General features: G+C 46.0%; 1 protein-coding gene across 2 annotated transcripts in view; it reads right to left on the bottom strand.

Moving 5' to 3' along the window:
• The window catches only part of LOC8044070 (methylthioribose-1-phosphate isomerase), a 58,098-nt gene that overhangs the window by 30,235 nt on the left and 13,973 nt on the right, over positions 1 to 13,890 (bottom strand). For both annotated transcript variants that reach the window (XM_042290508.1, XM_042290490.1), the window contains exons 3-4: positions 4,740 to 4,870; positions 907 to 1,148 (exon numbers count right to left, since the gene is read on the bottom strand). In XM_042290508.1, the coding sequence (XP_042146442.1) occupies positions 907 to 1,148; positions 4,740 to 4,870 (373 nt within the window). The remainder of the gene's footprint in view (positions 1 to 906; positions 1,149 to 4,739; positions 4,871 to 13,890) is intronic.

Raw genomic sequence — 13,890 nt, 5'->3', positions numbered from 1 at the left:
TTTGGCACTCTGGAAACCTACTCAGTGACTAGTTCTACCGACGCTGGGCACGGAATGCCAGGGTCTAGGATGAGAGAGTGCTAAGGGGCACACTGCAGCTCCCTCTAGCATGTGCTGTGCGTGCTCACATTTTGCTCGTGGACAGTAAACAACACACAATTCAACACGGCACAGCCACAAAAAAAAAACGGTCCAAAAGACCTGTTTCAAAGCATGCAGGAAGGAATGTCCGCGGTGAAAGCTGGAAGTTCAAGGTACGACCGGTTGTATCAGACGACAGAGGTGACCTCGGAGGTGAGGGCGAGTGGGCAAACAACTGTGCCACCCTCTTGCTCTCTTCATCCCAACATAGGGGCAAGAAGGGACATCACAAGACATCACGTGCGGCATTTTGGGATTTTTGAAAAAGGACTATTAATCCGTTAGTTGTCTTGGACGAGACCAGTCCGTCAACATAGAGCCGTCCTCAAACCATTTAGAACAAGTATAACTCGTCTGCTTTCCCTGGTTCACACACTCAGCCGTCTTGGACAGTTCAGGTTTACTCGTGACTTAGTTTGCGGCTCTACAACACATGGCAGCACCAATTATTTTAAGAGTTTGGTCCCATTCTGTTTGTTGCTAGATATTTGATCTTGAAGGTAACAAAATTGATTTTGAAGACTACAATTAAGCAGTTGAAGTTCAGAAATACCCCAAAATCAAGATACTGTTAAGAGGTTAAGGCACTCTGGGAATTGCAAGAAGCAAAGTATGCAGGCGAGCTGGTCAGGAGCCATCACAATCTAAATCCTAAGAAACAGAGAAACAAAAAAAGGGACGAGGCTTTGCGTCGTCTTTTTCTTCATTTTATTTCTCCGAGTCTCAGGGCGTAGATCATTATGACTCTGGGAATGTTGTTCTGACCTGTGCTTCATGTCCTGCAGGGAGACGGAATTGTCCTTCTCGAGCCGAGCCGCGAGTGCCCGTAACTCGTTGGCCATGTTGGCCAGGTTGACGGCTGTCGGGCGCGACGTCTCCAGGTGGGCCAGCCGTTCAGCCACGTGGCTGGACAGTTCCTGCTTGGAGGTCCACGGAGCCTTGTCCTCGTGCAGCTCACTGGCCAGGCTGAGGGCACCCACGATGGCAATGGCTGGGGCACCCCTCACCTGCCGACATGCGGGACGGGCACATTTGTGGACGGAATAGACCTTTTTCAAAAGTGTGCGCCTCTAGTAGCTCTTGCATCACTTACCTGAGCCCGCCATTGTTTGGGCACATAGTCTGAGCATATGTTGAATATGAGGGCTGCGTCAGCGTTCAGCGTGAGTTTGCCTCCGCTCGTGTCAGAGACGAGTACTGTAACAACGTTCGGAAAAGACTAGGATACAATCACACAGTTGTAACGTTTGCAGACCGGAGCAGAAGGTCAGGAGGCATCGGGGGTTTCATGACTGCCTGTCACGATTGTGGCTGCGGGAGTCACTTCTGACACCATGTATCCAACGGCATTTGGTTGATAAGATAGTCAGAGCGACACAGCCGGCTAGGTGAACGAAACTTGAAGGTTTGTTGGCATTGCTTATATAGCAGTCTACAGGGCAGGAGAGCGGGCACCACCAATGGTATGACAAAGCAACGCTTATGCTGCACCGCATGCAGGCTGCATAATACTGTATGACACACTGTATGTGGCTATTGGTGGTGCAACATGTTCTCCCTCTCATACATGCACACTCGGACGGAGTACCACACAGGTTGGCGGTACAAAAAGAAAACCACTATGCAGCAGGGGAATAAGAAAAGCTGGTGCAACTTAACACAAAAGAGGTAGTCTATTACGGATGCCTTTTGCCACTTGCACGTTAGTGTAGGGGAGGCACATCTTAACAGGAAGCACTGCTTAAAGGGATACTGAACTGAAATTGGGATTTCGCAAAATAAGGCCGCAGAAGCATTGAACGGGACGCTATGAACCCTCCATAACATCACGCATACATCAATATCTCAAACGGATGGCCGTACTCTTAAAAAAGAAAGGTGCGATCAAGCGAGATCTATGACGTCATTGTCCTCCTGGAGAATTTGAGAATGAGGGGAAGGGGCCTGGCTTCTCTCCTTCTCGCTTCGGCTCACCAGCTCAACGGGACGTAGCAAGAGGAGAGGGAATGAGAATCGGGATGTGACTTGTCTCGTTGGCCGTGTTCTATCACACACTTTTTTTCCTAAAATATGGTGATCTGTTAGAGATATCGCTGTATGAGTGATGTTTTTCGGTTTTGCAGCATCCAGCCTATCCGTTCAGTTTTGTTTTGTGAGCACGAAAGTTTGGTTCAGTATCTTTTTAAGCTCTCATTGAAGTCTTACAGTATCCACTGAAATAATAAAGAGAAGAACTAGTGAGAAAGGAGAACTCAACTTCTCAAACCACTTAGGCCTGGCCGATTACTGACAATTCATTTTAATCTGCAGTCTTATTTAACAAGAATTATTGATCTTTCCTTTACTCTAAAAGCCTTGATGTCAAAAGTTACCCATGTTTAATAACCTTAGAAAATATTAGCCCCTTTTGTAAGGTTTAAAATCAGCAAGGCCTTATTTCCTGATACTTTATCTCCTCGATGCCAAGAAATATGAGGCTGGTGCTATACCACATGCTATGATCAGAGACAGCCTATCAAGCAGCACCAAAATTGGAGCATCACAGCGTCTATGGGGACTATTCACCGGCAGTCATAGCTGAGCTCGCTGCTGCTTTCTTACCACTGAGGAAGAGAGAGAGGGGAAAGATGCTTTTTTACGAGTTTTGAGTGGAAAGTTAACCTTCTATAATCTTCTAGAGGGAGAATAGCGACGTTTGGGGAAGCCTGGGACCTACAAAGGAGAAGGCCGGTGATAAGAAAATTTCCTCTTCCCCTCTTCCTTTGCGGTTGCCCGAGAGCTGACGGGAAACTTTTCCCGCGCATGCGCAGTTACCTCAAATATGGCGTCCAGTGAATACCCCCTATAATGTTTGTTATACCCTAGTTACATGGGCACACTTAATGGCAGTATTGCTTAACCAAAATTACCACACTACACTCTTGGACAACTTTCTGTGGCCATGCAGTCAAAGCTATGGGCAGAAATGCTCTTGCATACCTTGAGTGCCCATCAAAGCTGTGCACGAACACCCTTCACTTCTTCTGAAATAGCTGTCTGAAAATCAGTGTTGGAAAGTACAGTATGTTTCCCAAATCTGGTCTTGTAAAATTTGTATCACAAAATGATGTTTCAACTCTGAAGAAATACTGGGATGGATATTCCGCTCCCACCAGAAAAGCAAGCAGACGATGCATGTTTGTAGTGGGGGCGGCTTTCCCTCAGCATTCCGAACTCTCGCTACTTGTCGCCCAGTCAGCGCAAGTGAGGAGGGCGCAAGCGAGGAGGATAAAAACAGGAGAGGACACTCCTCCACGAAAGTATTGCTTGCAGAAGATACAGGGCTGACGTCATGCCCTCTCCTGATATGTTGAACACCCTTGGGTGCAAGCCAGCCCAAGTGGTGCCAGATTTAGAAGTTGGAGGGACTACTGGAAATATTCACCTGAGACAACGTATACCAGTTAAACAAAAAAAACAAAACAAAAAAAGCACTACAGAAGAATGAAACGGCACCATGAAAGATTGTGCTAAAAGTACTTGTACTTTACTTTGAAAGTACATTGTATTTATAGTAAATTACTCCAAATACATTGCACCTCGTGTTCTTCTTACGGATGGTGCATTTGTTTTGTAAAATTTGCAAAGAGCGAACTTACCTGAGGAGAAAGTAAAGAAAGAAAAAGGCTGCCACCGGTCTTCAAACAACACGGCGCCGTTTCGCACGGGAGACAAGAGATGGCGCAACGAACGAGCATACGGCGCCGAGAGCCGGCGTCTTTAGCAGACAATCTTTTCGACTCAAAAGCGGTGCGCGTTCCGCAGGCGGCGACAGTCGCAGAAACAAAAACAGTCGCGGTAACAACAAGGAACTGCAGTTCCTTGTCTGCTAAAGACGCCGGCTCTCGGCATCGTATGCTCGTTCGTTGGTGGCAGTTGGCGTCGCGACCACTTGCGCCATTACTTGTCTACCGTGCGAAATGGTGCCGTGTTGTTTGAGGACCGGTGGTATTGCTGCGTTTCCATAGTAGCTAAGCCTTTTTCTTTCTTTACTTTTTCCTCAGGTAAGTTCACTCTTTGCAAATTTCACAAAAAAATGCACCATCTGTGGGCAACGCCGCACGAAGTCGTAGCGCGATAGGTGAAACCGAATTTTGCGGTTGATTTAAAGAGCCTGGCGTCTCCTTGAATCACCCTGTACTTTACTTGAAGTACATAACCTCTCATTTACTTTGTACTTTATTTCAAGTACTTTTTATATGTACTTTTTAGTGTTTTCACATGACGTCTTGTTTGCTTTTTCCAACATAATTATTGATTTGAAGGATTACATTGCAACTTCGAGAGGAGACGTCAGCGTGGTGAGACTTATAAGCTTGTGTGCACTACGGCTTTGAGGGTCCATGTAAGCCCTTGGAATGCTCGCCTTTGGCACAAGCAAGACGGTTTATAACAAAATGGTCGCCGAAATTACGTCGGTGAAAACCATCAAACGAACCAATCAAATGCAGTGAATGCACTGTGACTTTTCCCTTTTAGTATGTGCGTTCATGTTTGTATCTGTCCCAGTGCTTCACTCCGCGTGAACTTCCAATGAAGCAAAGTACAGGATTCCTGACCTTCATGGACCGGATGACTTCCCAGCCAGCATCTGTATCCTTGACAGGGAGGTAACTGCACACATGCGGCAGCTGCAGCTGATCCAGGATCTCCAGGTGGCCATTGCGGTACTTGATAGCCTGCAACATCGCTGAGCCCCCGCCGGAACGCACTTACTAGTACGGCAGGTAGAATTTGGTAGAGACAAGGGCCGAACAGCCATCGACACGTCGTCGCCCTCATCCAACCCCACAGAGAAGAGGCCACCACAGGACGCGTTGTGCAGGCGAAATCGCGCGCTGGCCGTAAACGTGCCACATTAAACAAATCCGAGACCCGTGTAGGTGGGTTATAAAGAAAAGATGTATATTAACGATCAAATTTGAGGTATGCGTGGATACACTGGCAAAGCAGCTTACCTGTTTTGACTTCCAGCCGCTCGGATGTTGTATATGAGAGTAAACTGCAGATTAACCAAGCACGATAACGATGATAAACGAATAGCTGTCGCTGGCTGGTCGCACCTTAGGTAAAACACGAATAAAACACTGAATAGAGACAAATGTTAATAGCAGCCTGAAGCACTTCGCTGACTGGGCGACCGAATAGACCGAAGTTCGCCGGCAATCACCGCGTCACGAGTCACGACGGCAACGACGACGATAATGTCGCTAGCAATGTAACTGAACCAGCTAGACGCTCAACCACAAGTTTATGTAATTTAGTTTCGGTTTAACATTTTCTTGCGTTAGCCCAGTTTAATAAATTCCTAAAATTAATTCCCATATTTGCAGTTTTAATCCACCGTGATTATGTAGAAGTTATTTTAAAGCCTGTCCCCAAATTTTAGCGTTTTTTTTTTTTTTTCATCGATAAAATAAACTGCACACATCGCCGAACGCTTTCTCTATGAAAAAAAAAAATGTAGCACTAACGGTCCGAACCCTAGTCCGAACCAGATATCAAAGTGAACAAAGTTTCGGAACTAACTGTTATCGCATTCAAAAGTTATAAGTTACACTTTCAATGGGAGGATAAGGCTGGTTTTCGGTAGCGCTCTCCATTCAGCTCTTTAGTACAGCTTACCATTCTTACCAGTGAAAATTTAAGAAAATCACTTTTAACTTTGAATAAGATAACCACTGCGATTCCCCGCTCAGCGAGTACCACCGGACGGTCATATTGCATGCGGCGAAATTGCGTTTTCGCTAGCGTTGCAGAGGCTGGCTGTAGTCTGCTGAATACACGTTTTCTACTCGTTCGTCATCATTCCCCCAAAGAAGTTTCTTAAAACCCTTTGTAAGCGGTGAGACTTGCCGTTAAAAACACCTGGAAGTTTTTACGAAAACGCAGTGTCGCAGGAAATAGAAAAAAACTCGTCGAAAACAAGTTTGGACGATCTCGCTGCGTGATCAAAGCTCCCCTGGCGCGCCAAAGGGGCGGTTACAGAACTCCGTTTTTGGGGGGGCGGAAAACTTTTATGGATACTATTCTCCCATTCTTTCGCTCCCGTCGCCCCCCCCCCCCCCCCCCCCCCCCCCCCCCCCCCCCCCCCCCGCTTTGCGATCCGCCACTGGTTAAAAACACCTGAAGTTTTTACGAAAGCGCAGTGTCGCATGATGAAAAAGATAAAACTCGTCGAAAACAATTTTCGACGATCTCGCGGCGTGATCAAAGCTCCCCTGGCGCGCTGAAGTGCTGCCTCTATTTGCCTTCACACGCTTGGACACAGATCAAGAAACCACGCCGCGCCAAAGTTTTCAAAGTGTGTCGCGCGTAGCTGCCTTTGCATCACACCTCGGACACGGAATTCCGGATCGTCCAGCTGTTCCAGCAAGTTGTTATAAGTTGTTATCAATAAAGCGGGGGGTATTTGTACGGTTGCTCTTATGCACTTTTAACCATGGCTTCGCGAAAAAAATAGGCCGTATTTTTGTTTTTTTCGCGAAGCATGTGGTGTGCCACGGCCGCTCGATCCTGGGTCCCGCTCTGTTGAGAACGGCATGCCGAGTGACTTTTAATGGCGGGGCAAACGAAAGTTCTCGGAGCGGCCGCAGTGAGTGGTGTGAACATGTACGTTGGCGATGAACTAATGGGATTGGCGCGAAGTTCGAGCAAAGCAAAACGCACTGCCCGTGCATTAACTACCTCGCGATTGCGGCGTGTGAACTAGGCACAAAAGTAAAGTTCTTTTCTTTCTTCTTTTTTTTTTTTTTGCGTGAATCAAAGCTTGTAAAAAGTTACGTAACGTCATCACACTCGGACGGCGCCAGAATGGTGAGTTGGGCTATACTCGTGTTCACCTTAAAAACTGAGTACAAAAAAGAGAAAAAGCTCGGCCACATCACGGAACGTTACTAATTCCCCATCTTCATGTGTCGAATTAAGATATATGTAGCCACCCACATCTTAGATGGGCTTTATGTTTTGTCAAGACGTACGCGCTTGAAATGCCAAAAACATATCGTGTCTTCCTTCGACAACCAAAATGTTGTAGAAAGTACTTTGCGCAGCGCTTGAATAACGAGCAAAATTTCATTTTTCCTAATATTACAACGAGTATACTGTCGAGACCGGTTATAACGAAGTCGGTTATAAAGAAATAGCGGCTAGAGAGAAGCGATCACGATTTCCCATTCCCCTTCGCACTTCGTTAACCGACGGGTTGTTCGTTTTCGGGTAAAACCAGATTTTACCCGATTTTTACACCCCGAACATGTTTCAGAAGAATCGGGTTAAACCCGATTTCTCCCCGAATTCCAAAGCCACATAACCAACCCTTTTATTTTTACGCCGCACGGAGTTTGTGGTGCGCACACGCTAGCTACCCTACCTCGGGACAACAGTGGCCTATGGTTGTTAATTTCGCAAGCTGCGTGCAGCACTGTGGACGTTACACGACTCTCACCCAACCGCCCAACGAGCGCGCCTAACTCACCGTGACATTCTACGGAAGGCGGCTGAGGTAAAGCGACAATAGGCGTTGGGGCTTCGGAGGGACATTTCCGTCCCCCTGCTCTGCAGGTGGAAGCGCTTCGGCACGCCACGTAGCTTCGGCCCTGCTGCACACAGCTTGTGAAATGCACTATCAATCCCCCTTCTACAGCCGAGGTGTCGACGCCCAGCAGGGTCTCTCGAGTAGCATGGCCATCTCGCTGACGTCCAACCCTTCTGACGAACAACGTCCGAGCCAGTCGGTCGCGTAAAGTGATCGGGAAAGTTTAACAGGTTTATTTTTTAGCTAAATATCTGATCGAAGACGACCGTCTCTCAAACGGTCGGGGTCTTTGTTGACACCTGAGGGAAAGGAGGATTCTGTGGGAGGTTCTTCCTTTGAAGCGACCGACGGCAATCGGAGCTGGAAAACACTGATATTCCCCAGATTACCAGCTTGAAACAGACCCCTAATTTTAACGTTAGTAATAAAAAAAAAAAAAAAAAAAAAAATGTCATAATACATTTTGCCTAAAAAAAAAACAAAAAACGATTGTATTACTGAATACATTTGTAAATTTAACCCGAAAAAAAATCGAATTTCGTAATGTTTCCACAAAAAAAAAAAAAAAAAACGATTTCTTCCCGATTATCAGCTTGAAAAATAGCACCCGATTTTTACTCCCCGAATTTAAAAAAGTATAAACCCGAAAACGAACAACCCTAGTTATAAGGAAATAGCAGATATAGCGAAGTGATTTCCCGTATCCATTGACTTTGTTATAACCGGATAGTTAGTTCGCAACGTACTTAAGCACAAAAAAAAAAAAAAAAAAAAAAAATTAACAGGCACAGGTTATGGATTGACGACAACACATGCAGCGAACTCAGATTATCCTTCGACACATTCTCTGGACAGGGGACCCGTCACCCGGCCCAACGCTGACGGAGCTCCCATCTACAACTTGTGTCTGGTCTCAACCTCACTGTGCATGACATCGAAATGTATCGTGCAGGGGCTTCGATTATTCTAGACAGGTGTCTATAACTTATTCGGGTGTAAGGGCCAGATAGCCCACCCCCAAAATGTGGAAAACCGACGTAGAGCCGGGAGATAAAGGAAAAAAAGCCGTAGAAGAAGAAGACCAGACACACGCCGTAGAAGAAAAAGAAAAGGACACTGCTCCTCAACGGCCATAGCCGTAGTCACCCCTAAAGAAGAGGCCGAATTGACCTTGAAACGTTGGGTCCCTACAGAAAGGCTTGGTTGGTGTTCGAATTTTTTAATATTAATTACTCCCAACCAGACAGATCTCTGTCAAATGTTTACTTTTAAGGCAATTCTTGAGTGTTAATGGCATTTCTTGATTGCTAGACACCCGAGTTCATAGCTTTGTCTTCGGAAGTTGCTCCTTCTGAGTAATAGTTCGTGCAAGAAAAAATTAAAACAAAACAATGCACTGTCAAAAAAGAAGAAACGGACTAGAGAAAATTATGTGAGCCCGTTCTAAGAGCAGAGCTTCGTTTAGACTCCAGAGCGTAAATGAACCGATGACATGAGGCCATCGGGGATTTTTAGCAAACCGTTACCGTGCTTTACGTACTACAATACCGGAGCCTTTGAAGCGCGCGCCCGAGTGATGCCGTGTCCACGGGGCGAGCTTAAAAGCATGATTCAAAGGCTCCGGTAGTGCGGTACGCGGAACATGGTAACGGTTTGCCAAAAGTCCCCATTGATTATGAGGCAGCTAGCGCTTCAACATAGGAACGGGTTCGTGGGTGGCGGAGAAAAGCTCACCGGAGATAAGCTCACCGGAGAAAAGCTCACCGGAGAAAAGCTCACCGCAAAACCGGCAGATGCGGAGAAGAGCTCACCGGCCTTTGAGCGGATACGGAGAAAAGCTCTCCGAATTTTTTTTTAACTTAGCGGATTCTGCGTCAAACGTGGCAATTTAACACAATTCGCTTTCGTCACTTCATTAAAAATATGTCCTCTTTCTTTGTAATATTCTTAAAGTTGATTGGGCATATTTACTAATTCCTCAGAAATTAGTAATCACCCATTCTGTATATCACTTAAGCCGCAAATATAAAATAAGAATATCGAACACTGGTAAGAAAAGACAACAATTTACTGACAGCTGACGGTGCCCTTCCGTAGCTCTGTCAGATAAATCCGATAAAGAGGTTTGTTCTTTGCGAGCTATAATGAATAGCAGGGTGTGAACCGTTTCAGCTCAAAATATTGTGTAGCGCCTAATAGATAAATAGGTGTTTGTTGATGTAATTAGTGTCGGCTATGCTGTTTTCTTTCTGTTAATTTCACTAACAAAGCTTTAGTTGTGAGAACAGCCTCGTCCTGTCGTGTTTGTTGTCTCCACACCGTCGTCGTCGTTTGAGCGGTTTTCATAATCTATAACGTTTACCAACTCGCCCTATTCGCTACATTACACAATACTACTTATTATATAGGTCACGAGTAACAACGCTGAGAGTGTGCAGCTCTGAAGGTCATGGGTGGTTCGCAGTAGAAGGGCACTATCGCACATAGGCAACGTATGGAAACACCAGCGCGAACGGCTGGAAAACGTGCATGTCAGTGGAAGAAAGAAGCCTCGATATCCTACTGACTGTTTTATCCTGTTTTCAAAGGTGAACAAAAGCTTCAAAGACAATTTTATGCACCGCGTTGTTGCGCATGCACTTTCGGACTTTCGGCATTTACAGTTTTGATTTTTAGGTTTTAGGCAGACATTATTAAGTTTTCGAACTCTTTCCTGTTCTTCAAGTGCATCAAGTTTTCAGTTAGGCTTCGTTGCGTAGACGTTAAGCCATAGAAAACACTCGCCCGTAAATTATTAATTTCGGAGCAATACACCCAATAAGCTTAACAAACATTACAAAAAATGATATTTTCTTTTTTACAAAGCTGACAAATTTTAATGTCAATAAATTGATATAGGTTACGCATGATCCAACTGCCTCCGTATAAAAAGAAGAAGAAAAAAAAAAGGTGAGCTTTTCTCCGCATACGCTCAATGGCCGGTGAGCTTGTCTCCGCATCCACCGGTTTTGCGGTGAGCTTTTCTCCGGTGAGCTTATCTTCGGTGAGCTTTTCTCCGGTGAGCTTTTTTCCGGGATTCCGGGTTCGCAGCTACTTGATACCTGGCGGCCGCATCCCGGCGAGTCGCGGGCCTCATGTGGCCCGCGGGCCGCGTGTTTCAGACCTTTGTTAGGGGGTGCTAGGGTGGGCCAACCGCTATACTACCAACGCAGGAAGCTTGGCGAGTAAAAAAACCAACGACCTGATTAAGAAAAAAAAAAAAATAAATAACGATACGACGCTTGCATAGAACGAAATTGACCACGATGCAACCACGATGCCTCTTGTGCCATGTCACATGACCCAGCATTGCGTGGAGTTTATTTTATATTTTTTTTAATTCGAAGTTGTTTGCTGTGCTTGTTATTCGCTGTCACCTTAGGTCGCAACGATTGGCGCCCTGCGAGTTATGGGGCGGGGAGGTACTCGAGTTATTAAGTGCCTGGTACGTTTATTGGATCAGTTTTCAGTGAAGTGCCACGTGGTATAAATAACATCGATTTAATCGTGGCGAATATTAAAACAACGAACGTGAATGGTACAGATTCGGCGCCCTACCGTATACGATCAGAAGACCTGCGAAACAAACGTGCAACAAATGACCAATGCGTAACACTGACAACGTTATTCATATGTAATGAACACTGAAACAGCGAGGCAACTGGCGTTATAACACGACTTTTGATTGGGATAGTTGGTTCGTATTAGAGATGATTAACATAACACAAACTTGACAAGGAAAAAAAAGGCACTCAGCGCCAGTCCTGTCGTACGTGTGCCTTTTTTGTCATGGTCAAGTTCGCGCTATTTGAATCCTGTCTAATACGAACCAACTAGCCCAATCAAAAGTCGTGTTACAAAATATTTTGGCGCCAGTTCTCTAGTACGTGTGCCTTTTTTGTCCTTGTCAAGTTTGCGCTATTTTAATCATGTCCAACTTGAGTTCATTGCAAAACAAACATGTCAATCAATACCACCGAGGGAGAAAAATAATTGCATTACATTTCTAGAGAAATGTTTAATTGTAACTCATTACTTTTAGTGCAATCGTAATTTCCAGGTATAGGAACTAATTTGTGAGTATTGTAGACACTGAGATTATTTAACATTTCAAAGATGATAGCGGCCAGGCGGTGCAATTGTTACAATAAGAAAAAAAGCTTTACTTATGAATTAATGAGGGGAAACATTTTTATATGTAAAAGTTCACAGAAAACAGAGGAGGGAGGGAGGGGGGGTTGTTGGACCATATGAAAATTTTATTAAAAACAGAAACAACAACAAAACGGGAAAACTATTTTGACTGCTCCCAGTAGTTGTCTCCACTAATTACTTCCCGAATCAGCGTGTTTGTTTTATTTTACATAACACAAGAAGCGTATACGTAATGGCTGCAAAAAAGAGACTTGCAACTAACTATAATACCCCCGCCCCCAAACGACCACCCTTTACTTAAAGGACTGCCCAGGGGTGTCCAGGCTCTTATTCATAATGCCAGCACCGAAGCAGCCCTAACAGAGGGCATTCTTCAAAAGTGGAGAGCATGCGTCCCCAAGAATGGGAGACCACGGTTAACAAGACCAACAAGCTGGTCGCGTCTCTATTCCATCTTTGATCCCGTGGACGACTTGCCGCACGTGTATAACCGGTTCTAGACCCAATATACCACACCTAATATGGGACTGCCAGAAACTACAGCAGGACAGAAACACAGAGGAAGAATTTCTGTACTGCACGAGTGAATTTACCCACCAGCGACGGAAGCTAAAACGATCGTCACGTCCACTTGGGACTTCGCTCAGGCATGCGGAATACACCCACGTATGTGAAGACTGCTAAACCCCTTAAACCCCAACCACCTCTTACCCAAACTGGCAGCGACGCCATTCTCGTCGAATGAAGGAAGAAATAACCTTTATTGAATTCTGAGCAGACGAAAGCTTGTATAGGTCGTCCCCAGCTAGGTGGCGTCCTCAATCAAAAATGCCATGGTCCCGCGCCGCCAGTCTGGCTCTGTTCAGCAATCGGGACTGGCTTTCAGGGCTTGAGCTGGTAAGCTGGTCCTCCCACTGCTCCACGATTGGTGGGGGATGGGGTGTGTGGAAGTGTCGTGCTTGTTCTCCCATACCATAAGGTAGAGAGTGTTGGGCGCTTTACAGTTCTTACATTTGTACTCGAAGTTAGTTGGATACATAGCGTGAAATATTTGCCGTGCGGGAAAGTGCATGTTTGTCTTTAGCTGTCTAAGTGTGGCTACGTCTTTTCTGGATACCTTGGAGTGTGAACAAGGTTAGATTCTCCTTCCTAGTCCGAAATGCGCTAAGATGTCCGCGTATCTTCTTGGAACGCCTTCGTTTGTATCCCCTAGAGCGCGGTATAGCCCAGCGAGGTAGCCCGGAGAGTGTGTTCTCGGGCAGCGGCGTGCGCCGTTAGGTTACCCGCCGGGCTTTTCTGTCCCGGGGACCAGACTATGTATATTTCGGGGGGATCTTTGTTTCTTTCTAAAGTTAGGAGGGCTGATGTCAATATTCGGCCCGGTTGATAATTCCTAAAGGCGACTTGTGAGTCTCTTATGATCGTGATGTGTTCTTCGCCCGTCGTCGCAGCCAGAGCAATTGCCGTCTCCTCTGTCGAGTCGGTGTCCAGAGTCCTCACGGAGGCCGCTGCAACTTCTCCTTTGTTATTTAACACGCTGATCGCGTGTGCTTTCTTTCCCCTGTACCGTGCTGCGTCTGTGTGCCGCACGCGGTCGTCGAGCGGTAAACAGAGCCTTAAAGGGCCCTGCGACTATATTCGCTTGGAATTTCTTTTCACAGTATAGTTTACTAACACCAGTGGGACCAGGTATACTTGCACGCAACGCCACTGGCCAAGAAACTTCTTTGTTGCGGTATAATTTCAGAGACAAAAGCGAGCGTTTTCGTTCAACCTCTCCTTCGCAGAACTTGATGACATAGCTGGGCTGTCGCAGTACCGCCCACTGACGAAATTTGAATGCGGGTCATAGATTGAACCTGAGCATTGCGTGAGCACTTGATTCGGGCTCGCGATAATCGATATCTGGACTAGCATTCGGGTTGTGGCCCGTGTCCAATCGCGGCAATGACGACAATAGCCGAACCATAACAGCCCCA

This window comes from Ixodes scapularis, unplaced genomic scaffold (genome assembly GCF_016920785.2).
Source record: "Ixodes scapularis isolate PalLabHiFi unplaced genomic scaffold, ASM1692078v2 PGA_scaffold0__279_contigs__length_252992795, whole genome shotgun sequence".
NCBI classification, from domain to species: domain Eukaryota; kingdom Metazoa; phylum Arthropoda; class Arachnida; order Ixodida; family Ixodidae; genus Ixodes; species Ixodes scapularis.
This window is presented reverse-complemented; position numbering and strand designations above follow the sequence as displayed.